General features: G+C 45.5%; 1 protein-coding gene across 4 annotated transcripts in view; it reads right to left on the reverse strand.

The window, feature by feature from the left end:
* MRAS (muscle RAS oncogene homolog) overlaps positions 1-26,219 on the reverse strand; it is a 41,441-nt gene extending 15,222 nt beyond the window's left edge. Inside the window, exons 1-3 of one of the 4 annotated variants that reach the window (XM_065841338.2) lie at positions 26,202-26,219; positions 25,503-25,676; positions 3,025-3,235 (exon numbers count right to left, since the gene is read on the reverse strand). In XM_065841338.2, the coding sequence (XP_065697410.1) occupies positions 3,025-3,217 (193 nt within the window). In that variant the 5' untranslated portion in view covers positions 3,218-3,235; positions 25,503-25,676; positions 26,202-26,219. Of the gene's footprint in view, positions 1-3,024; positions 3,239-25,502; positions 25,849-25,931; positions 26,073-26,201 lie in introns of those variants that run through there. The other 3 variants (XM_065841334.2, XM_065841337.2, XM_071810876.1) reach the window with 3 other exon arrangements.
* Positions 26,220-26,638: the final 419 nt, after the last annotated feature.

Genomic DNA, 26,638 nt, shown 5'->3' on the forward strand with positions numbered 1-26,638 from the left:
ATCACCATGGTGATTTCAGCATGAACAGCAGGGAATAAATGAAGATAACATATGCAGAGAAAACTGGAGGCTGATATTAGAGCCTCGTTGGGGTGGCAGCAAGCAAAAAAATTCACTAGCCACAAGTTGCCTGTGCATCCCTTATTCAGGTTAAGTAAGTGCCCTGTTCTACTCTACACCACTTATCCAAATACTGCATTGAAGGTCTTATAAAGCTGGTGTAATGCCAACAATGAAGTATCTTTGTGTAGTGTTGGACTTGAACACACCAACCACAGGTTCCACAATCTTCTGGGAGGCAAGGAACTATCATAGACTGTGCTTGGTGAGAAAATAGACACAGTGACATGCCCGAGCCAAAGAGAAAATATGTAAAAAAAAGAGTTTGAACACAGGTTGGCTCTGAGGTGTAAAAGCTGAAATAAAAGCCCATTCCATTTAAGTCTACTTTCAGTGAGAGATTTCAGCAAAGCAAAAAATGCAAGTCAAACATTTCATCATGCTGCCAGTTAGTACTACTGAATAAATGTGGGTGGAGGTCTTCATGGAGGGAAGCCATATGCTTTATGCAAGCTGGCTAGCACAAGAGGTTTTTTTACAACATAATGCTGGTGCAGATACCAAATGCTAGAGATGCTTTGTACAAAACTGCTCAGGCAACAGCCAGGAACAGGGTGGGCTGTGTTCTGTTTTGTTTTGTTTTTTAATCAAGTTGTTGGATGCCAATGTATCTTTTTTTAATAACTATTTCTGCAAACTTAGAAACTTATGGAGCCCCTCACACTATATCCTCACTCGGTAGTCTGATCTTCTATAACTAGCCCCTATTTTGGGGGTGGGCAGCTTTCTCCTCCCACATGAAACATTAGCCTTTAAAGCATTTCATGATAAAGGACAACTGAAAACCCTAGAATTTATCATGAGGTATCTTTACCCTTCCTATCATGCTTGTATCTAATTTTATACCATAAGTAATTCATGCAACCATGTGTAACCGTAACAAGAGCAGCCGTCCAAGTATATGGCGACCTCCAAGAATGGCCTAGGTCCAAAGCCTACGACAGAAAGCTGTGGCAGAAGACACACGTGGCAGTCAGTCTTTATGCCCTGTTTCTACCAGGCAGATGGTAAAGGCTCACATGCTTTTCCAAGCAAAAATATTGCCTTTCTTCCAAAATTCTCATTGTTCAAAATCTCAAATGGTAGGAAAGAGAATAAGCAGCTACAGTTTCAGTTCTGTGGCTACAAGGCATCTGTGGGCACACGAAATCTGAAAGTCAGGGATTCCCAACATGCCATTCAAGGCCACAGCTGTATTCAGTTCAGCCTGAGTGCAGCCACTAAACTCCATCTGAGCCAAAGAAAACGCTTTTTCATTAAAACAAAGGGTTAAGTTTCTGCTTGTTGGAAAATCATCTCTTTCCCTGCTCCCACCCAGGTCAGGGTTGTTTCTTGTTTTTTTGGCTGAACAAAAATTTCAAATATTCCGTGAAAGATGTCTTCTCTACTTCCAAATAATTTATAAAAAACCAGGTTGTTTCAGCCAAAGCCAATGTGTATAGCAACTGGTACTGATATATCAGAACATGGGACATACCAGTGAAGGTAAAGGTTGAGGGCTGTCTTCTGGATTAAAAAGAAAGAATGGATTTCATTTACAGCAGGACTGGATTTTTCTTTTATACAACACTGGAATTTAAAAACTAAAGGTGCACAGGTACATTATGTTCTGGTTAATTGAGAGCAGGTATCTCTGAGGCAGGTGACAACAAGAGACATATTTGGGCACGGATTTTACAAATATTCCCTCATATCAGTGATCAACTACCAATATGTTTAAATGAACAAATATTGGCAAAGTTAAGTTGATTAAATACTGAAGACAGGCTGTTCTTTAAGGACCTTGGGGCCATCTGTACTCAGTAAATTGTATCTGATAAATCTTTAAGAGCACATCTAAGATCTCCAGTTTCTAGACCAAGCTTACGGTCTTTGCAGCAAAACCCCACCACCCTTCACATTCCAGCACTCATGCCAATCACCCAGTTTTCTGTCCCCACACATCAATGACACATACGCAGAAACACCAAAGATCTTGAGTGCCTTCATGACATGAGGATGGAGGTAGGAACATGCCTCAAGTGACATTAAGTGTAGTTAAGTTGTGTCAGTGGCCACATACATTCACTTGGGTAATTAAGGCACAAAATATTTGCTTGCTTTTACATACTACCTAATTACTGTATAAAGCCAAAGAAAACTTCTAACATTTAACAGCAAGATTCTCTTTATGGCTGTGGTCTGTCAGTTTCTTGCAGCATAAACTAATAAATTACAGCTTTAGGTAATACGGGGCTTTTTCTTCACCTGCAAGATTTTTTGGGTTTGTTTTTTTGGGGTTTGGCTGGTTTGGGTTTTGTTCGTTTGTTTGTGTGTTTTTGTGTGTGTGTTTTTTTTTTAAGTGATTTTTCTTCAAATAACTCAAAGATCTTGGTTACAATAGCTCTCCAGGCTGGTACCCTACCCATATTTAAATGAAACAGGTAACTAGATATGAAAACATCATGCCCGACTGATGGGAGTTAAGAGGTGTTACAATTCTTCACTGTCACTGGATGACGGTTTTGATTAAATGTTCTTTCTGGTTATAACCCTCATTCAGTTACCCACTCACTGTTATTTCCCAGGGGATGAGCCTAATCACAATGAAGTATCATTACCAATGGCCACCTCACAGTGTTATAATTCACCTTTCACAGAAGTCTAGCCCAATTGTCTATGGTGATCTATAGGTTTTTATGCTCCTGCAAGAAACATTTCTGTGCAGAACTGGAACCCATGCAACTGGAAGCAGAAGCTTTGCAGGAGCTCAGCTGCAGCTCATGGGCATGCACTCAAATTCCTGGCAGCCCACAGCAGAGTCAGAAGGCCACAAGGGCACAATGCCATGGGAGGCACTGAGGTCTGTTTGCACTTATGCTCAGCTAGAAGGGAATGCGGATGGCACAAAAGTAGCTTGCTTACCATCAAGAATTGCCCATTGCCCATCTATTTCTGTGTGCTTCAGGTAGGAGTCTTCAATAGTTGGGTCATAGTCCGGCACAAAAATCTTCTGGAAAAACTGAATGGTGAGAGCACTCTTCCCCACGCCACCATCTCCAACCACCACTAGCTTGTACGTGGGGAGGTTTTCGCTGGGAACGGCACTTGTAGCCATGCTTCCAGTGTGCTAAACCTGCTGGAGAAAGAGATTGTCTCTGATCACATGTTAGCAATGAAAAGCGGGCAACATGCACAAGGCAGCTTTTACCTGCTGCCTAAGAAGTGAAGATGAAGGCAGTATTGACATCCAAATTCCTTTTGAACAGGAGCAACAGCACCTACCCTCCCCAGCAGCTCTACTACAACCCACACCCATCACTTACATGTGCAGACAACCCCACCGCTGTGGCTTGTTTACTCCTGCCTCTTTCACAAGGATCACTAACTGCCACCAAATGCATCTGCATTCACACCAAATGTGAGAATACTTTTCCTACAGGGGCTGGGGCCATGCCAAAAATCACTCTGGTTCAGCACAGCTCTCAAGCTCCAGGTAATTACCAGTTGCCAGTGACTGAATTGAGAAGCCAGAGTCTTACTGCTCTTCACTGCTTAACCTGGGGTGCAGCAAACATTAAACGGCGTGTTACGAGCAGGGGCCAGATCTGCTGGCAGAACCAGTGGTGATGGATGAAACTGGAGTTAAAGTTCCAGTCCTGGCTTTGCTGGCAGACTAAAATGCCCATAGCTGCTTTCTTCTCCCTTGTTTGCAAATTTGCGAAATAAAATCAAGAAGGCAGCAGGCCAGCAATGACAGGTGGTTTTTGTTCTGTTCTGTTTTGTTTTTTTTTTTTTTTCTTTTTAGAAAAACCCCCAACCCTGCCATGGCAGGAAGGCTGGTTTCTGTGGCTGTGATGCAGCCTGCAGAGCCCAGAGAACAGCTTCCCCTGCAGTGCAGTCACATCGCTGCCCTCATCTCGGGTGAGCTCTGGAGGAACTGCCTTTTCAAGGAAAGAGGCAAAAATTCACTGATTGCACCTGAGAAAGGGCACATGTGTGTGGAGAAAGGAGAAGAGAGAGCCAGTGCTGAACAGCCCATCTCAACACTGAACAGCAGTGACGGCTTATTTCAGAAGAAGCCAGGCGAGCAGTTCCGTACATATGCTGCAGAAGGGAGTGCCCTCCACCCGCCTGCTGCACATGGGCTACCGCGATGCTCACTCCAATCACATGGGCAATGAGTGGCCACCTCTCAAATTTGAAGGGTCACTGCATTTTCAGGGAGGTTTTCAGACTGTAAAGAAATAAAATTAAAAAAAATCCATCCTAATGATGAGGCTTAAGAGAAGGCAGTTGATCTCCTTGGCATCAGTTTTCTTGACACAAGCCATGCAGTGTGGGAGCAGCTGTGGTGACACTTTCTGCAGGCACCTGCTCCCATCCATTTTGGTGTTGCTTGGGCCCTTCAGGCTGCAGGTGCTGGCTGGGGTCAGAGCTGAGGAGGGACCAGCACTGTCCTGGACCACCTGCTCTGGGGAAGCCTCCATAAACTGTACACATCCTGCTCTGTATCCCCACTTCCCCACATGAGATTTTGGAGGCCTTCCCAATAACTGTAGGGACTTTTCTTCATTAAGAAGACAACTTTTAATTCTCTTGTTCTCGGAGACCATGAGCAAGGTTGTGTGCTGCAGCTGGCCAGGGTGGTGCTTAGGAGCTGAAACTGCAGAGCTGCTGTGTGCATAGTACAAGTTAAGCCACCAAATAGTATTTTATTTCAGCCTATAGTATAGTATATTTTTTCCCCAGAAATTCTTTCATTTTAATATTTTTGAAACAGAACATTTTGACTCTTCATTTCCAAAGAGGCCCAAAAGCCAAGTCGGACCATTTTTCAGACAGACAAAAGCATAACCCTCTGATGGTTTGATTTCATTTTGAAGAAGAGACACCAGACTTTCAAGTTAATTTTCTAGTTTCTCTAGTCCCTTTCTCCTAAATCACTATTTCGGTTTAATCCAAATTATTGAACTATAAAGGCGCTTTCTTGGAGGTCCCATGTTCCTTACTGTATACTGGAGACCTCATCCTTTGAGAAAGGGCTTTTCCCCACACTACACACTCACCTTCCCATGCATGCAGGCAAGTGCATGAAAGGAAACAAAAGAAAACCCATTGTGAACATTCTCATTTGAGTTTTACTTATGGAAAAAAAATCCTCAGGCCAAAGCAGCCTGTGGAATTTGAGCCATAATCTAAAATATAACCCCCATTCAGTGTCAGCAGGTCACCTGAGGCATGCAGTAAGCACACCATTCAAACCATAGCAATGGTCAAAGACAGTTTTAAGATGATGAAACCTGAGTGATTCACTGTGTGCTTTTTCTGTTCACAAGGTATTATAAGTAATGAGAACAAGGCTTCCTGGCTACTTCTTGCCTCTGATCACCATATCATAACCCAACTAGTGCCAGCAGAACACAACTCTTGGAGTTACATTCCTACTTATAGTCATGGCTCAATGTCAAAAGAGAAAAACCTTTGATTTTCTAAATGAGAGAATGTCCTCTCCTCCATCCTCCCCAGCACCATGTTGTGCATGATAAAATACAGCTTGCATTTGAAGAACTTCTGTAAACACAGGAATATCTTCCCACGTGCATCATCTACATGTTGTGCTGCTTAAATGCCTTGACCTCTAATTAAGGTCACACACTGGCTATTTTTCCATGAATCAAATTTGTTGGAACGGTCTTAGTTTCTCTAGAAAAAAAACAAACAACAAAACCTGTAAGAGGGAGAGAAAGGGTGATCACAGAGGTGGGATCACTGAGGCTTCTAATAACTGCAAAGGCCTCTTGTCCAGGTTGAGACAAGCCAAAATTTTCAGAGCAAGAAGAAACATGATCAAATATACTTGTTTCTAAGCTATCTTTGGAGACATTCTTGAGAACAGCAAGAATATCTACTTCAAGCAACAGCTGCTGGATGAGGAGAAGGAGACCAAGCACTAGCTGAGCTCTCAACCAGTCTTATTGCAGGTCCTCATCATAATCTCAAGCAAAAGTTTCTTACCCCCATGTTTGAGAGAGTAAGCAACTTTCTCATATTTACAAGACCACAAATCAACAAGCAGAATGCTTGGCTGCATAGAAAGCTATGAATTTCAAGTAATGGCTAAAACTTTGTCCCCTCAAACACATTTGATGACGATTCTTTTTGCTTTGCTCGTGGCCAAGATTTCACCCCATCCTTCTTTACACAGCAGAGCTGCTCTGGCTGAGCAGTATGAAAGGCCAATTGTCACTGGCATGATGGGGGACAGGCCACGGATGTGAAAACTGTACTCCGTTTGTGCACGATTTTTGACCTCATCGCAAAACCACAAGCTATTGCTCAGCAGACAAGTGTTACATTTTCATTGACATTTAGTACCAGCCCCACTAACTCACTTCTAAGAAGCTTCAAGCTTATCTTGCATGAAATGCTCCCCAAAGTACTAGGATAATATTTAGCCCATTGTACAAACTGTGACTCTGCCCAACACGCTTATGAGTTGAATCAGGGCATTTGCTTCCCTTCATTTCCAGAAATTTGGTCATACTGTATGTCTGTGCTACCAGACCGAGTATGATGTAGCCTGGGTAAAAACAGCAAGAACTGGAAAAAACAAAAAATAACCAAACAAGTCAGGCACTGTAGGCTGGTTGTTGAGTACAAGACCCCATATTTTAAGTGATGTTAGCATGAACAGACGAAAACTTCTACTGAATGTTAAAAAGGAGAGAGTTCAGACGTTTCTGCAGCAGCTGCTGGCACAGCACTGTCCCAGGACATGCGGCCTGGCCGGGCAAAAGCCTGCTCGGTACTGTCCTCAGTATACTGCCAAAGGTCCCCTGCAGTGACAACTGCCACCAAACTGCCCTAATTGCGCAAGTATTTGCTACACAGCGTCCTTGTGCACTGTGAAACTGAAAGACACACATGCCTTAAGCCAGACAGCTACACATTTTCTCCAGACAGCAGTAATGCTCACAGAAACACTCCTCCTACCGAGATGGCAGGTCCCAGGCTCCCAACATGCAAGTACATGATGCAAACCCTCCAAAAGCCAAGTACATCAATCCCTCTACACCTCCACCTGTCCTGATAAGCAAAACAAGAAGACAGCTCATGCCTTGATGAGATTATCATCTAAACCAGACAATAAATCAAACCTTAAAAACAACATATGTTATCTCATGGAAAACATTAAACTCTCCCAAAGGCGTGCAGAGCATCTGCGCTGGCTGGGTACATCGCCATGGGCAAGTGCACAAGACTTGGGCTTATTTTCATGTGTTTTTGGGAAGAGTACTGGCACAGTCCTCCTCAGATGGGAGCAAGAATAAGCGTGTTTTCTGGAGATCTGACTGAGAAAAACGAAGCACAGACATTTTTATCTATTGTCTGAATACAAAGCAGTATGTGGTAATATGCTAATAAGCTCTGATGATAACCATCTTACAATTTTTATAGTTGTTTATTTTGAAGAAGCCAAGAGAAGGATCCATACACTATGCTGATAAATGCCGCCAGGGTTCTGGTTAAGTCACAGGAAGGAGGCTGATTTACATCCCCATCTTCATCCACACCAGTAAGATCTGTGTCCTGACAGCATAAGACAGTAATGCTGAGACAGTCAGAAATGTGGTTCTTCTGGGTAGATGGCAAGGAAAAAAGAGAAATGCTGACCCAAGAGTATCACTGAGGCTGAGCCTCCCCTGGAAAACGGATTTCTTAGGGAGGCAGAATAAACTATCCAAAACCATATTTACTTGTCTGGACATGGGGGTGGAGTGGAAGAGCTGAGCCATCCCCTTGGAGTAGCCAAGTAATATAAAAACACCAAAGACAGGGAAATTCAGCTTAGTTTGTGTGACTGGACCACCAAACCCCACAACATATAGGCAGTGTACCTAATCTCCACCCTCGTTGCAAAACTTGCCCTGAATGCAAGTGGGACAGATCTTGGCTTGTGTAAATCATTATAATTTCTATTCACCTGAGAAGAGGTGTGGTCACATACCATAATAATAAAATCGACCCCAGCTATTTGATATTTGATGTGCAAGTGCTCCTGTCCCAGGTTCCAGCTCTGCTCTCCTGGATGCACAGTTCCCATGGCAAAGCCATTACAGCAGGTAAACGAGCTCAGAATCGAGCCCTGGATTTGCAGGGGAAGTTGGTGCAATTAAAAGGAACTGGCTCCCTGACAGAGAAGTCCAGCATGACAGTGATTTACAGTTTCCATGGCAACACGACACAAATTGCTTAATTCTGTTATGAAGCCTCAAGAAAAAGCTGTAGCAGGGTCTGCGTGGGAACCACCAGCTAGCTCCGTCCTCTTCTGCCGCTGCTCTCCAAAACTGACAACTTCAGGGAGCCTGCGGCTGCTATAACAATAGGCTGAGATTTAGCATATATGTAGGAATATGAATGTATGCTGATCAATTCCATCAGCCCATGGCCAAAGGAATTTGTCTATCATCAGCTTGCTTTGGTCCATAGATAGCTCTTCCCGTAAGTGCTGCCAGAGCTCTATGTAGCTGAAGACACCAACCTCACCTAAGGCCAAAGAAGACTATCAGCCACTAAGGCTGCCAACTACTCCTACAGTTGCAATTAATAATTTTTCCTCTAGCCACAGCTCACTCAATTACACCCTTTTACTGGGCCACTTTGCAAGCATTAGCAGCTCCATGCAATGCCTCCAGGGCTGAAACTCTGCAAGATCTGAACACTTCCCTCTCTCTTCCTCTTTGCAGACTGCTGGCTGCAGCCACACAACTGCCAAGACACACCCAGAGACGCTCACCAGGTACCAAAATAGTTCAACCTTATGTGATCCAGGCAATTCCTTAGACCGGGACCTACTGAGAACCCCTGAAACATGGGACATGCCCTTTTAGGAGGCAGTGTCCTCCCTTGAGTCACACTGAACAGGACCAAATGAACTTCAGGAATTTCTCCCTCAAACAGGCAAAACCATGTCCCAAACCTTTAAAAGCCAAAGGACCTGTAAATGTATAAACAACCACAGCCAACTGTTTATTTAATAAAGCTGATTAACTCTTAGCAGGTTTCATCCAGTCTGTCAGATTTCCTGGCTGGTCAATGCCTGAAAAAGGATACAATGAGCAAAACCAGAGCCACGTGGAAGTCTTCAGTGGGAAGTCAGCATAGAAGAGATCTGTCATGTTAGAAGACAAAGCAAAATTTCAACTCTCTGAGGTTTTCTAATAAGGAGGATCCTGCCAGGTGAGAATGCCTGTAATTCCCATCAGCTTCCAGAAGATCTGATGGAACCCAGCACCTGGCAAGACCTGCCCTGGAGATTACAGGCATTTCCTTCTGAAGCAGTGATCAAGGCACTATCAGATTGTTACTAAAGAAGAGAAAAAAAAAAAGTCATAAATCAACTGTTGTTTAAAAATAAAATCCTCAGCTCAGCAATAAAGAGTTGCAACTGGTTAGATTTTGAATTTGGGTGATGTAGCTGCAGGTCCTGGAAGTGGCCTCATGAATTCTCCTCCAGTGCAGAAAGATGCTTGTACCCCTCAGGCTGCACTCCCTGAACTCCTCACTGGCTTCCTGTGCCAGCCAGAGCTTTTCTCCTTTTTAAGCCAAGATCATATCACCTCCCTCATCGCACAGATGCTGCTCAGATTTACTGTAAGAGAAAGAAAACGCACCGGGGGAGTAATGAAACACTTGAGATTCACACAAAAGGCAGCTAAAGGCAGTAGCTGCTTGATGAATACTTGGTAGTTATTTCTGGAAACATGGAATTATAGTGTGAACAAATAATAATAATAAAAAACCACGTCACTGGAAATTGCTTGGATGGTAGGCGGCCCCCTGTCTCTCCCCGTTGTGAATCTTTAAGCGATAAGAAGGAGACAGTGCTGTAGCACTGAGCAGCAGCTTTCCCATGGCCAGGCCGGCCTTGGGGGCTCATTCATATTTACTTGGAAGCATGTGCTTTTCGTATGTCCTGATCTGTGTGTAAATGTAGCACAGCATGAGTCAATCATATTGACAAATATCATCCAAAACGAACTCTGCTTCCCTCTCCCAACTCCTCCTCCACCTCCCACAACTCCATTAATCTTCAGCCTGTTCCTCTTGCTGATGTAGTGCCCTTTTCAAAATACGTAAGAAGATTCCTGTCACTCTGACAAGCCAACACTCAGATGCAAAAGCCAGATTATTATTATTATTATTTTTTTAATTAAAAACAACAAATAAGTCAGATTTAGGTCATCTGCAGAGCTACAGCACTGCTGCTACCAGTTTTGTAGGAGAATCCAGATATGCAACCAGAAAGCAGCTACGTGAGATCATACCTATATTTCTCAGGTCTCAATTCAAACTGTATGGTTTCCAGTTTAGGGGTGTCCACTGAGGGTTGATCCAAGCCTTTTGCCAAGGTGTTAAATGAGAGCATCTCTGCACATTAGACTGGAGGCTGAGGAAGAGGATGGCTCAACTACTTTTTCTTCCATCACTTCTTGTGTGTTTAAATCCACCATCCCTTTCCTTACTCATTTATTTTCAAAGCTCTCGGGAGACATCGCGGCAAGACAGATTCCTGTATCACTCTTAAAAATTCTTTGCTAGTGAGGCCAGGAATGCCTCTCCTATGTTATCATGGAACTGATGAAGCTGACCTAAACATACTCCAGCAAACAATCAGATAGCCAAGATGTTCCTCAGCCCTGCCCAGCCAGAGATAACACAAGAACAAATTTACAGTGGAGGAAACAGCTTTGAATTCCAATAGCTGCCCTTCCTGCTCGTACAATCCCTGGAAATGGGCAGCTTCCCTCTTCCACATCCCAGCCTGCTGACACACCAATGAAAAGACCCCAAATCCACTGCCCTGGGTGGTTTTGCTGCTCTTACACTGCTCAGCGAGCTTTCCAAAGCAATAGCCCAGAGCTGCGGCAGGCCTGTTCGCAGCCAGATGCTCTGCTGCCTGCACGTGGCCTTACTGCTGGCAATGCAGCCAGATGTACATGGCACAGCCAGGTGTTCATGGCACAGCCAGGTGTGCGTGGCACAGCCCTCCTGGACTTCGCTAGCATCACCCTGGGCTAGCAGAGAGGTCCAGGTGCCAAATTCGTGCATCACAGTCTGGAGCTGGGGGGGCATATCCTGAGCAACACCAAGAACTGCCCAGCATGGACTATCCTCATGGCTCCACCCTGCCTTCCACAGCAGGGCCCCACATCCCCCTGCCAAAACAAGGCGTGCTCAATAGTACCCTGACCATACTGTGCACCTACGGGCCACCCAGCTCCTTGATGGCTCATTGCGCTATGGTCTTATGGACATTGTGCCATGCACAGAGCAAGCATGGCTGAGCTAGCTCACAGACTTCATGGTACCTATGGATGCTTTGGAGATGGTTTATGGATAGAAAGAGTACAGGGCCATCTCATTCCAGTCACCCTCCCGCGAATCAATCAACGCATTTCGCTCCAAGTTTGTCTTCCAGTCAGGCTCAATTCGGTATTTAATGCTTTTTACATATCCAGTGTTGCTACTGGATGTCTTTCAGGATGTAAATGGCTTTTTAAAGACTCCCTTCCCTGCTGGCAAACACACTTTGCATCTCCAGGTAGCTGTAAAGAGCTGAAGCCTGTGAAAGTCCCTGGTAACAGCATTTCCATGCAGAGACGGGTGAATCCCATCAAGTCTCAGGCTGATGCTCCCTCTCTTGGGGCAGATGGAGGAGGGTGAGAAGAGTGGGGATCTTCAGGCTGTTTCCAAAATCTGTGCTCTACTGCAAATCTTCTCCAAAACTTGCCTCATGACTATGTCCTCTGTAGGCAAAAAGACTATTGCTGTCCATATCCTATGGAAGAACAGACAGATTGCTCATTCCCTCTCTGCATCACCACTCCTTGGAATTATCTGTGAGCTACGGAGCAGCACAGATGTTTCTACAACACTTCTACATCCCAGGTCACCGGGCAGGCTTGTAGGACTCTGCCAATTTTCCCAGGTTGATGGGTTGAGGACAGTCCTCCTGGTTCCCCACAGCTCATGTAGTACTCACCTACAGGCAAAGAACAGTGCAGAGAGTTCTAGTCTGTAATGCTGGAGCTCTAGTAGAGCTTTGCTAGCATGGACTTCAGAAGATGAAGGAACAGCCATCTTCCAGGCTTACACAAATACCATCTTCCAAGTTTACTCAGACAGGCACCTGGCAAATTTTAGGTAGACTCTACATCCCAGAATGATGTGGGAGGCTATTTTCCAGGCATTTCCCAGGCCTGTGTCATTACTCTGCAACTTGGAAGACTCCAAGATCTCATCACTGGCCCAGGACCCCTAACAGTCATTTTTTCCAGGCTTGTTAGAGTGTCTGCCAAGAGCACGTGCCTCTTATTTACGTACAACATGCTGGGGAGGTGACTCCGTACTTGGCAAATCCAATGGGCTTGTCTGAAAGAGGAGTGTGGGGAGAGCTTGGGGCCAGGTACTGGAATGAGGAGAAGGAAGGGGGCTGCATGGCCCCTGCTCCGCCCCAGTCACGGTAACCCACATCTTCATGAGACCACAGCATCCCCACGATCCCATCTGAGGACAGGGTACACGTACACCACCAGTATCCCAGCCACGTGCCAGGGCAGCCCCGACACCTCTTCTCAGCCCTTCACTTTGGTAAGCTGTGTGGCTGCCTGCTCCCTCCCTGCTGCTCTCCTCCTTCTCCCTGCCAGCCTGGGCAAGCCTTCCCGATGGCAAACACACACCTTGACACTCAAACCAGCGGGACACTGGCCAAACCGCCCTTCAGGAACAGAGTTTACCCAAGCATGACTCAAGTCCTCCCTCCATGGAGTGCATTCACCCTGTCAGCACTGGAGAGAGGCATCCCACGAGGACACTCATTTGGAAAAGATTTACTGGGGTCCCAGCTGGTGCTGCTTAGTACCTGTGGCTTTGCTTTTGGATGCTCAAGTTTCTTCTCAGATGTCATGAGTAGATGTTTCCATATATCAGAGAGCAGCAGCCAAAAATCAACACATCTTTGAAAACACCCTGTGGGTTAGTTGACCCAACTTCAGATGCCTGTGGCCACCCCTCACCCTCCAGTTTCGGCACAGACCTGCATCAGGATATTCTAGGCCTCTTCCTTCTATGCTCAGCCTACACCCTATGCCTCAGCTTTTAACTCATTCAACTTGCAGCAGCGTGGGAGGGTATATATGTACATTCATTAACACTTCCATTATGCCCCGTGGTTTGGCAGGTGGTGCTGCATTATGGATTTAAACAGTGCCAGCAAGTGAGTCTACAGCACTTTGCTGCATTAGCATGCTATGGCAAATCATACCTCAAAAGCGTTTTGTACTCTCGTGAAGCACCTCCAATGAACGAGGCAACAGCAAGGCTCCAACCACCACCACCCACCTCTGTGCATCACATCAGAAACTCACAACTTCAGGAAAAGACAAACCCCCTCAAAAATCAACTACCATTTGAGAAAAAAAAAGAAGAAATAAAAGAAAAAGCAACATCAGAGTCTCTCCCCAGTTAAAGGACAAAGGAGAGGCAGACCCTCCGCTGCCACTGCCACAAAGCATTTTTCACACACAACAAACAATAACAACTTATGCTTTTGCCCTATAAACTGGCACTAGCATTCACATGGAAGAAACGCACCACACACAGTTATAATAATTTCAGAAGTTCAGCCTTGAAGGTACTCAGCCTCCCAGTGACCCACGCCAAACATGATGCCTTCTGTTTAATCATTGGGCTGGCACTAACAGATTTCTAGAAACCGTGCAGTCATATTCCCTGAGGGGATGCTGTTCCACAGGGATGAGGAGATGTGCTGGGCTACACCCAACCCACCCAGGAGCTCCATCCCTGCAATGATGTGGACAACAAACACACCATGTGGTATTGGCAGAGGGGAGGATAAGGACCTCTGATGAGTCCTTATGTTTATCTAGAGGATAAAACATTGGTTAAACACAAAGATTACCACATTTCTCAACATTTATTGAGGTTTTTCCTTAAGTGTGAGTGGTTCTACATGCATTAGTACAGAATGTTGGCTCCCACAGGGATTCTGGACCTCTGCTTCACCCAGGCAATAGGAAGGGTTGTTTTACAGGTAAGAACACACACAAACTGAACTGAACAAAGCAAAGTAACTGGACAAAGTTTCTGAGTCTAGACTCCAGAGGTTAAGTCAAGAGATGCTTTCAAAGAAAAAACCCTGGTCCTTGATTAGTTCTTCCAGAGCATTGTTTTGGTTCAATTACTCTGATGTCCTGTCTGAACAGGTTTCCTTGCTCAGATTCTCCTGAGTTTCAATCCCCTACACACCTTGGCTGAGTAGGTTCAAAAAGATATTTATGCTCTTACCATTAGAGCCCAGGAAGATCTGGTTTTTTTTCTTCCATCCACCACATGGTTGTGAAGTACAGCTATCCTACTGTGAAGTCACAACAGAGTCAAGACATCAAGGTCTTTCCTCAAAAATAGTGGGATGCAGCATTGTGTTGCTCTGACCTCATGGTACATCTCATATGCCATTCCTATGCCTGTATAGTGCCATTATTTTTAAACACCACGAAAAGAGATGCTAGCCTTAGTCTTGGCAACTCAGGTACATCTCTCATATTTTAAATATCGGACTCACAAAAAGACAAGAAATTTAGATTTGGCCATTCTTTGAACGGCTGAGTTTTCCTTAAGGGACATTGGCTCCACATAGGGGTCTTTTTCATATGCTTCAGTATATTAAAAAACACTGCAAAAATAAAATTTGAACCTGAAGACAACCATAGATACCCTCACGTTTTATCTTAACCTTGTGAGCTATAACACAACATTGGATGGTTTACCCTGGTGGTGTCTTGACATGTTTCTGCATACAAAATTCTCTCTATTAAAAGCACAGATAGAGACGGAATGGATTGCAGCCACTTGGGAAATAAAAAAAAAAAGCCCCAAAGCATTAAGGGTTGGTAAGGGACAAGATTACTTTCATCTTGCCACAGCATGTTTCAATTTAACCACTGCATCTCTCAGCACTTTTGGTTCATGTTCTTTTACCACACAGAGACACAAGTTTGGTATACGCCCAGCCTCACGATGGGGAAATGATATTTTGGGTCATCAGCTCCACCCACCATGTCCACCCACCCCACGGCTCGATAAGACTTTTGAAGTGCACCGGTCTCAAACAGGAGCGAGAACACACTGCCTGGGGTCAGGAGGGCTTGGGGAGCCAGAGAATGAGGTTGGAAGGCATTTCGGGAGCTTGTCAGGGCCAAGAGGCTTCGTCAGCAAGTCCCTCACCTCCGTTTGCCTGCGAGGACCCTCTGCCCCACCACAGAGGCTACCAGGCACCTCCTCACCTCCTGACCCAGCTCCTTGTTCACTGCCTCCAAGGTGCCAGACTCCCACTCGCTGCCTGAGTTCAGCAACTCTTCACCATTTTAGCCAGATGACTCCTCTTTGTCCCTTCCACCTCTCAGGCAGACCCAACCACCTCTTTGTAACCCTTCCCAGGCTCAGGCAAATCACAACTACTTTTATTTTTCTACATTTTTTTCTTCCCCCCAAAGAGATGAGGCAAATTGACTTCCAAACCAGAGAATTGCTCCCAGTGTTTTGTGCAGCAAAAGGATTTATTCTTATGCTGCACAAAAACCAAACAGATGCTTTAATGGAGGATAGCCTGAAAACAGGATTTTTCTGCTTTGCTTCAACAACCTAACATTTATTCCCATATTCTTGTGAGGCTGGTATGTAAACAACAGGGAGTGACTTGCTGTGCTCAGGAGACCTTAGAAAAAGAGTTGTATTTCTCTGCCCTCCCAGATCCAGTAAGTCATCCTCCTGAGGTTCAAAGACTTTCTGAAGCTCATAATTTAAAAATCCAAGGATTAAAAATAGGTTGCTGGAGATCTTTACCAACAGAAAAGTATATTGAAATTGTTCCATTATTTAATAATTCAAATCCCAGATGCTTAATTAAACAGACTTGCTACATGGTAAAGAGAATAAGAAACCATACAATCCCTTAGTTAACTTTGGTGATTATCATGTAAGGCTTTTCATGTTCCATGGGTGTTCACTCCAAGTCAAACTTTTGAAGACAGACTTGACACTCCACAGGTAAATCTCATGTAACAAAACAGTCGCTGCTCACAGGACAGGGGTGATGCAGCATCTTACCAGCATCTCTGTGCCACATGGGGCCATTCTGCAGAATCCACAGAGGAAATTATGCTCAGCAGAGCATTTTAACACAGAATCCAGTATGTTTTCAGACCAGACCAAACCTCAAGAAAAGCAAATGGTCTGCTCAGCTCCTCATGCCTGCTATTTTGCCTGTTTGGAGATTTAATTTGAAAGCATCCACAGCATGTGGAGGAAACAGAGAAGTCTTTTCTCCAAGTGCTCCACCCTTGAGCTACAAAATGTTTTCTGAGGGCAGAGCTGCAAGTACTCATTCAAGTCCATTTCCTTGGTATGGCTTGTTGTAACCTTCAGACTTTTAATCCAGTGCTACAATCCCACACCAGCTATTACCAAGGCCTCTTCAGGTAGAAGTGAAGAAGGGCATGCACAGGATGGGCTCAGGCAATACCTGCGTTGTTCTCCAAGGATGGTTATGTCAGATGTAGACCTGTGGCTAGGCAGGTACCTAACAGCAAGATCACGTGCTGCTCTGAGAGCTACAGAGGCAACACTTCATGCTGCACTGTTGTTTCACAAAAACAACTCACAACAGCTTGGGGTTTTGCCAGAACACTGGGGCATGTCTTCTCCTCCTCCTTCTCCAAGGTTAGCTAGGGACTTTTGTCCCCACCAAATGCCAGCAGCCATCATATCAACCCCCAGCCTGCAGTTTGTCAGTGAGCACTCCTGAGCTGAAGGGATTCCTTCAGTGATCTTCCTCTTCCCAGTTCAACATCCCACAAAACAAGCTCTGTGAATGCCCTTGATGACTGTTTCTGGGATTGAGGGCTGGGTACCGAATAACTTCTTCCCTATGACTCCTACTTTATAGATAGATATCCCCCTACCCAGCAAGTCTTGTACTTAACAGTGGTGGCACTAATACTTCCATGCCAAGTATTACACAAGACATCAACTACATACTATTTTCTGAAGACCACTATCTCTACTAAATTGCCAGCTGTCTATGCAGACCACTCAAGAGCTATTTGGGTATGTTAAGTACAGATGACAGAGCCGATAACAATGTCTGGATGTGCCTGAAAGATTAAATTCCACCTGCATCTTGTTACTTTTTGTCATTTCATACCTTTTTGGAGTCTTTCTATGTCACAACAACCAACTGGTAAAGAGCTTCTACACAGGCTCACAAACTTAAGAGAACAAAATCCTCTAAATGCTTTTTTGGATGATCAGGTGCCTGGAGACGTGCTACAGTGGATGTTTTAGTAGCTCTTTAAGTGGGAAAACCAGTTCAAGAAAAAAACGGATGGGCTTCACACTGCACCAGTGTCCATTAACATCCTTTTAAATTGGGTTGGGTGGGTCTTTGTTGCAGCTATTGTATCTCAGACTCACCATTAGGCTTTGTGCTTCCTGCAATGCAAATAAGAGATCTGCATTCAAAAGCTTTTCAATCCCTCTCACATTTTCAAGATGAGCATGTATTTGTTTTCACAAACCAGAACCAACCTTATCCAATTACAGCCTTTTCTCTTTTCCAGTGCGCCCCTCAAAAATATATTGAAGGAAGCTTAAACATATTCATTTTCATACTGATATGACCAATTCTTAAAAATAAACAAACAAACCAACCCAAAACCACAACAAAACAGAACAAACAGCCCACTAAACCCAAAGGCTTCACTTTAATAATTATTTTCTGCTCACTTTGAAAACTCTTCCTCTCAACTAAGTGAGCAAAACAGAGGAGCTGCAGAGCATCTGTTGTTACCAAATCTGCATTTCTGGGCACACCACACTGTCTGGGTTTGTTTACCGTGAGTTATCTCCATCCTCTGTTCTTGACCCGCCCAGCAGTGAATCCCAGTCCCTGTCCTTCATCTCCCTGTGACTGGAGCTGAGCCACGGTGGCAAGCAGACACTTGGAAAGCTGAATTCACTGGTACTCTTAAACAGAATGCTATCTCAGTAAGAAACTTTAAATTAAAAAAATTCTAACAAAAACTGACACTTGCTCTTCATAATCAAGTGCAAGCCAACTGAATTACTGTGAAGACATGCCACAGACGAAAGCATCCAAACCCTGGCATCCCTATGTCCCTAGCAGGCTCTGAAGAAGAGCTCTAGCAGCTTGTACTACAGCAGACCCTGACTTACTTCTCTTCATCGAATCATAATAGAATCATTTTGGTTGGAAGAGACACTCAGGATCAAGCTTTGGGACTCCAGCTCTTGTAGAGGTGCAGGCAGAGGCTGAGAGGTGCCCAGGCTCCATCTGCTCCCACTCAGGGTGCAGGTACCAGCTCACATGAAGCTGCAGGCACGGCCTGAGAGGCACAGGGACATCCCTCCCAGCTGCCAGCCAGGTGTGACTCTCCAGCAGTGGAGCAGTAACTGCGGAGAGGGTGAGATCCCTGTTGCAGCTCTGCACCAAGCCCAGGGAAGCTGACAGCATTGAGCACTTCCAGGTTTTTCATGAAGAATATTTCACTGTATCCAGCAAAAGGTATACCATACAGGCCACAAACGAGGCACAGCATGACTTACAGCTGACTTCAGTGGGCTTTAGTTTGATCCGTAAATCCTCCAGACACTTCACAAGAGTGTTGGTCAGCTCCCGCTGCCTACAGCCTCACAAGAGGTAGACATAAATACTTCACATTAGCATAGCTCCCCATGACTCATTTTTTCTCCCTTTTAAATATAGCATCCTATAAATGTGGATATATTCTGAGCAATAAAACTCATATTGTTACTGTTTACTATGCAACCAAACAAAAAAAATTCCCCCTGCCAACTCTGCGACAGCTTTGTCCCCCAAGCCCAAAAGACTGGTGCCCCTCACGAGGCTGGGATGGAGCGAAGGCAGCTCCACTCTGCTAGGGAGCCCAGGCAGCACAGAGACACAGCGTGGTGGCAGCAGATGTGGAGCCAGCAGCTGGGCAGAAGGCTTCATCATCAACCCAGCCACTTACATCAACTTTATAAAAAAGAGCAGAGCTGGCTCTGGGCACAGGAAAAGCAGGGATTTGGCCAGAGGAGTGGATTTTCAGTAGCTGTGAAGCAGCCTGTGTCAGTATGGGAGAAGACGAGTTTGCTGAAGAAGTGGTGTTGGCATCTCTAGCTGGGGGATGCTTCGTATTCTCCATCTTCCCCTCTGACATACATCATCTTCCTCTCTCCATCAACACACTTTGCTTTCTTCATTAGAAAGGCCAAATCCCACCTTGTCTAGCCAAAGAAATGCCCTAAGCTCCCTCAGAAGCACTGAGAAGGAACCTGATGGGAAGAACATGCACCAGAGCTTGACGGTTTTCATAGGAATTGAGACCTGGTTTCAGCACCCTCCTGCCTGTCCTGCTCCAGACTTCCCTGCGTGATCCTGTGTGCTTTGTTTAGCTTTACTGAATATTCCAGTTCCCCAGCTGTACAAGCGAGATAAATAGTAGGTCCCTATCTTGCAGGTATGTTACAAAATAAACAGATTTTGCATTACAAGTGTTACAGGAATGCTTTAAAAATTGTACGAGTACCAAGAATTATCCATCACTGCTCAAAAAGAAACCTAAGATTGATAGCAAATTAGTCTTACCTATACAAACATAAATACTAAGGTATGCAAGACTCCTTTCTTAGTTTATCTGTTCCTTGTGATAACCATGTTTGCCCTGGTGACTCAAAATATTCCAGTCACAAGTTGTTTGAATTCAGTGCACCAGATGGTGTCTGGAGAAATGTATGTTTTGCTCTGTCTACAGTGATGGCCGAGACATCAGTCATCCTCCTCTCTGTCCTAAAGACATAGCTGAAAATACATGTTCACATCCATCCTGCTGTCAGGTTACTGAAGAATAGACATTTTCACATTTTGGAACTCTCCAGTAAGATTATTGATGAGAATCTATTTTCCACAGTATTTTTCTAATACTTTTCTCAACCTCCTTATTAAATATCTGAAATGAGTGGCAGAGCTGCCACTCTCATCCTAGAAACTGTCATTTTAAAGACATGATAACAGAAGCCTTTTCTTAAAACTTCCAGGAGTATGTGGGGCTTAAAAAGCTGATTCCTGTTTAAAATAATGACTAAGACTCTTAGGAATCCAACTCCCAAAGTCACACAGGTAGTTTTGAATATGTTACCTTTTTAGAGTAATTATGCCATCAAGGTTCCAGTCAAAAGCTGATGAGCATTACTAATATATGCCAATGAGTGAGCTTGTAAGTGAAAGACCTTCTTGCTTTATTTACACTCCAGTAAAACAGAAAGCACACCAAGACTTATTTTCACAAACAAGAGTAACAGACCTGACCCCAGGAGACACTCGGTGAGGTCAACCCATAGCCCAGGGAGCAGGTTTACCGGAAACTGGCTGTGAGCTGATGCAGTTGTACTCACTTTCACTGGAGATGATGGAAACTTGGAGTAGCTCTTTGGTCTTCTGTGAACTAATACCAGCCACTAAATAAACCAGTAGTGTGGTCTGGCCTACCATGTTTGATCATTACAAGTCACCATTCAGAAATAAAATAGTGCCCAGGAAGTCCTCAGTGACACTTATCTCTAGACTGAGAACTAGGCAGATGCAGCTGGGAGTTGTCTGGGAGACCAAGCAATAACTAAACACAGAGCAGAGATCAGCAAACCATTTGGGGGCATTTCCTCCGCACTTGAGAAAATACATAGATTTTCCCCTCCATGGAATGAAGCGTTTGCTGCAGGTAGGTTTAGCAACTTAACATGGGAATGAGAACTGTTACACATTCAAAAGAGAGACTTGGTGTGAAACTGTAGAATCTGCAGCAGTTAAGAAGGCTTAGACAGTGGAGGGGGCTGAGAGGGATAAAGAAAGAATAACTCATTTTACCATACTGCATAAAGTTACATATTTGGTGCAATATTCTTTCCAGAGCAGACCTTTAGAAAGAGAAGAGCTGGCAGGCAAGCAGGTATTATGTTACCTGGCAGAAGGCAGAGGGGAGTTGGCACACTTTTTAAACTTCCTTTCTAGTAGTAGTAGAAGAAAGTACAAGAAAGTAGTTCAAGCTTTTAATTTCAAGTCCACCAACAGCAAAATCTCAGAGGCAAACAGGATTTAGTCAAAAACGAATAAAAATACCTCATTTGTAGAATCATTGACCAATTCTGCTGGTCAATTGTCAGAAGAGAAGCAACAAGAAGGGGAATCTAATCCCACAGCATCTCGAATACCTAGATGCCTTCTGAAGTATCTCGGCATTTGCTGTATTTATGTTCTCAACACACTCAACAAAGAAGAAACTTCTACTATGCCATTTTAGAAAGAAGAAAAGCGGGCTCAATGAGAGGCAGATTCAGTTGTGGGTTAAGAGTTACTGATGTTAGTCTGCCCTCCCAAAGGCAGCCTGTGATAGAGAAGGTACCTGGAGCCAGGTTTCCCACCTCTTCAGCCACTGGACTGCTCTCTGATTAAACCGATATTTCCGTGCAGCACTAACCTCCACTTACTGGAAAAGTATTGTCTGAGGCTGTAAAATTAGCAGGACAGTCAGTAATAAGTACCATAAGCACCTTAAGTACTATTGTTAACCTCCCCCAGTCCTGCCCCCACCTCTTCCCTCAAGCATTCTTTCAGGAGACAAATTTTTCTATAATTATTTCATTATCTAAGAACAGGTGGCCAGTTTGCCATATCTCTATGCAAGATTTCCATACATATTACTCCTCTGCTGACATTTTCTCACATATCCATGCATGCATGCATCAGCAATTGTTCCTCTACATTCTCAAACAGAGAACAAGAGTCATAAATCTCAAAAAAATAAGTATGCCAAGAAATTCAGCATCTGAAAGTCACAGCTGTTCATTTCTCCTCTCTGTTCAGAAACAGACAGTCATGGCTTATTGCAGATGTTACTGAAGTTGATAGGCTTGCTCTAGATTTACAATGGATACAAACATCCAGGATGTGACCCACTGGAGCACTGGACCTTCATTTCCCCCCATGAGGAAAAATAGAGCCAGTGACATTCAAGCAGAACAGGAAGGCTGCACTGCCCTCCCCACCGCCTATCTTCTGGCAAGTCCCTCTGCAGGCAACAACAGAGAAAGAAGCAGTAACTCCACCAAGGGGTGGGCTAACGTTCCTCCCATCTGCCAGTCCCACGCTCATTCTGTTTTCACTTGGATCAAACCCTCCAAACCCATTCTGCTTTATGCTTCATTAAACTTGGGTGCTTCAGACACCAAGAAAAATATCATTAATCTTTGAAAGGTCACTTTCAAGGCACAGTTGCGTATCTTTTAACACCACTCTTCTTCCTCAGCCCTGTCTATAGCACTGTCTTGGAAGCCTGAAAATAAATTCCATATTTTCCATATTGAATCTTTCCCCTCAACCCTGATCTACTGATTTATGACAGTGAAAACTTATGCAAACACCAGTCTCTTCTGCCTCTTCATTCTTGTGGTTTCATGTCAACATTCTCCATCTCCAGAACCTGGAGTGTCCTCTGTGTCAAAGGCTTGCACCATGCTGAGGTACAATCCCTCCCACCCCCGCAGGTAAGAGAGGTAAAGGGATGCACAGACAAGGAGAAGTTGCAATGCTGAGGCAAGGGCAGGTCCTGTGTGCAGGGACATCACGCCGCCCCACAGCCCCTGCACAGGCTTCGGAGGCTTAGCGATGTTGGAGCAAGGAGCCACCAGGAGTGACAGCATCGCAGAAGCAGTGCAAAGCAAACAAACCAGGAAAAACCAACTACAGACTGGTCCAGTGAAGTCTGGAGCCTAAAACTTCCATAGGGCAGACTGAGTCGTCCTAGTGAATTGACTCGCCTGTACCCAGCAGGTGAGCAGGGATGCCCCGTTCAGCAACCAGGGGCAGGTAGGTAGAAAGTCTTGGCTTGAATCCAGCCACAAAGAAATTTCACACTCGAAGCGGGAAGATTAAATGGAAAGGGCAGAAATGAGCGAAACCAAACAGCTTTCCTCAAGGAGCTCTCTAGAATTAAGAGCAGAAAGGAGAAGAGTTTCTGCCCTGATGGTCTCAACAATGAAACAACATGCAGTGGAAGCTAAAGGGTCATGCGGGTTTGGGCACAGGACACCGTTTCTGCCCGCAGTTAAAGAGGAGCACTAAGGAACCACAGCACGATGTCAACAATAATGATTCATCAGATTCATTTGTCCTATATTCACTTGTCCTTACATTGCCCTCATGTACTACTTTGCCAATTACACCACCAGCCCATTTACAGGACTTGTCTTCCTCCTTCCAGTCCCCAAATGCCAGCAGGTATCCCTGAGCCCCAAAAAGTGTATGGGGAGAGGAAAGAAATACTTTATAATTGCCAGATTATAGAGTTTTAGTCCTCCTTTTTGTTAGCCTCTCAGTTTAAGAAAAAAACCACCCAACCTAACACCAAAAAATCCCCACGAAGAAGGCAAGCTTTGTTTCTGTAATTCTTAGTTCCCCTGCAAAAACTCTTGAGCTTGTGAAAAAACCCACCAAAAACTTCAATAAATTGAAACTGCCTTTCAAATAATATCTGAAAACAGATGCTGGGCCAGCTCTGACCCTGGTGCAGCTGCTCTGATTGAGGAGTCACGCAAGTGGGGTGCTTGGCCCCCTGCAATCTGGGCTATGCACTCTTATCATGTGGGTTATCTCCTGAAATGGAGAAGTAATATCAAAGAAAGTAAAAAAAAAACTGATGCAGAACTATAACACGAAGAATACCTATTTTTCTGTATACGCTATTATTTCTGAAGAGATGCTGTCAGTATTGTATTTTCAGGCTCAAGTACACAGAAAGAAATCTTATCTTTATTAGGCAGTCTAAAGCTATACTATCAAACTTTTTTTTTTTTTTTCAAGCTATTGCTTCATAATTTCCCTGCCACACCCTTGTTCTCTATCTTATATTCTCCTATTTTTTTTCTAAATTAATACACCAAATTTTTGGAATGACCCTAACAGATTCAGAGCAACAGACAGGCACCTTTCATGAAGAAAAATAATGAGCTGACCCATGCAGCCTTAGGCCTTTGAAATGCACCTTTCTTGTGCAGAAATGGCCTGAGCTAACTAGGTAATCTCATAGCGAAAATTCAGAAAGCACATCTATATCCAGGTATGACTATAAAGTTGGTGCGCTTTTTCTTAGTACCAACTATCGTACAAACAACAGCTTCCAGGTAAGACATAAATAGAACATTTCCAATCAATACCATCCCTCTAAGCCTGTCACAAAAATCTGAAGTTAGATAACTTAAGGAATTGGTGGCTTAGATTTTCACACTTCCGTAACATCAGGCAACTAATGTAGAAAAGTGCCAGCTGATGTGTGCATAAGCACTGCAATTACCTGTGCTGAGGGAAAGCCTCACATGGGTGTCAGGACTCCGCTGCGCACTTTGCTCTTCTAATAAAACACCAGCCTCTATCCCAGACCGCCACAGTGTAAAGTCCCAATTTGTTGGAAAAAGTCATCAGCTTGACAGGCAAAGTTACTAGAGCAGTCAAGTATAGGGTCCTGAGACTGGTCCACCCAAAGTCTAACTCTTAACTTGCTCAACCTGCAGCCAGCATGGCTTTTTCTTGTTCTCTGCCTGGGAAGCAGGGTTTTCTAAACACTGTTTCTAAGGCTTTTGAACCGTTTAGAAAAAAAAAAAAAAGTTACAAATTTTCTTTCTAATCCTCAGCAATCCCAAGCACAAGAGCTGAAAATTCCTTGCCCTTGAGCTGTCGTTCAGTCCATTTTCTTAAGCAGAGAAAATGTAAGAGCAGAAAAAAAAAGTACCTCTCCTTGTTTCTTTGGAATTGAAGATAGCATCTATATCTTCTAGAAATCTAGCAAATAACTCAAACACATGAATTTGAAAGCTTTCACAAAGCAGTTAGTAGCCCAAGGGCAGCTTTAAATGCACGATAACAAAACTTGTGACACGCAGAATAGAACTCGAATGGAGTAGGAGAGTGAGAGACTAGCACGGCTCTGAATCTGCTGGGGCGGTGCGGGGAACCCCCCAACACAACAAAAATCCAACAAACCCTCTACTTCTAAATATCTTTCATTACACAATGTAACTCAGAGTGACCCCCTCTTCTCCCCCACACCCCCAGATGAAGACCTGAGATCCACGGCGGTCCAACCATCGCTTTACACGGTCCGTTTTCAAGTGTTCGGCAGGCAAGGACAGGACCCCCCACCGGACACCGACAGCCCACCGAGACCCGCGCCACAAAGCCACCGTACCGTCCTGTCCCAAGCCCGGCGTCTGGCGTTGTTGAGAGCTGCAGCTCGGCGGCGACAGCCCTTTTTTCTTCCCGACACGGAGCTGCGGGCAGGGAAAGCGGCGGTGCCCGGGGAGCGCTCCTGCTGGCGGGGTGCCCTCATGCCCGAGCGGGGCACGGCATTTCAGCAGAATTACTGGGGGAAGACAGAAGGAGAGAGGGCAAAGCCCCGCCACCGTTACTGGGGGCTGTCACAGTGATCCCACCCCTCCCCCGGGCTTTTCACGCGTGGAGCGCCGTAACTCCTCGCGGAGCCATCCCGCACCCCCTCTCTTCCTGGGGAGAGAAGCGAAAGAAGCTGCGATTTATTGCTTGTGTTTTGCTTTTTCCCCTGGTGTAAGCACCACCCAGCTTCGAGCCCTCCAACCCCTCTCCCCGCAGCCCCGCTCACCCCGGCGGCCGAGGCCGCGCCCTCAGCGCCAGCCCATGCCCGCCGAGAGGCGGCCGGGTACCGCCGCCGGCCCCAACCCCGCCCGCTCCCGCCCCGGCGGCCACGGCAGGGGAGCCCGCACCCGGCCATCCCTTATATCGCCGCGGCGGCTGCTATAAATAGCCCGGCCCCGCCACCGGGGGCCGGGTCGGGTGCCGCCGGCCGGGGTTTCTCGGCTGCAGCCGAGACCCGCCATCACCCGCGGCTCGGTGACGGCGACGTATTTCTCACTTTTAACTCATTTTTGTGCCGCTCTCCGGCGGGCGCGGGACGGCGGAGCGGCGCCCGGGGAACCACGGGCCCGCTGACCCCCGGCGCGGCAATGGGCCCGTCCGCCGCCGCAGCCGCCGCCGCGTTAAGGTGGACCGCGCCGGCGGCACCTTAAGCCGCCCAAGCGGCGGGGTGGCCTGTCCCGCGCCTCTCCCCGCCCGGCACCCCGGGGGTGTGGTGGCTGAGCGGGAGCGGACCGAGCCTGCGGGCCGCGGGGCTCCGTGCGAGCGGCTGCGAAGGAGGAGGAGAGCAAACAACCGCGTCTCTGCGGGCGCTGCTTGATGAGCAGGGCAGCAACCCGAGGGCACGGGATTGTACTCTACAAACGGGGTTCATGCCACGTTAATGCGGCACACACTGTGCCATCAAGAACCAGCTACTAAATGCACACTTACACA

The sequence above is a fragment of the Patagioenas fasciata genome, chromosome 7, assembly GCF_037038585.1.
Source record: "Patagioenas fasciata isolate bPatFas1 chromosome 7, bPatFas1.hap1, whole genome shotgun sequence".
NCBI classification, from domain to species: Eukaryota; Metazoa; Chordata; class Aves; order Columbiformes; family Columbidae; genus Patagioenas; species Patagioenas fasciata.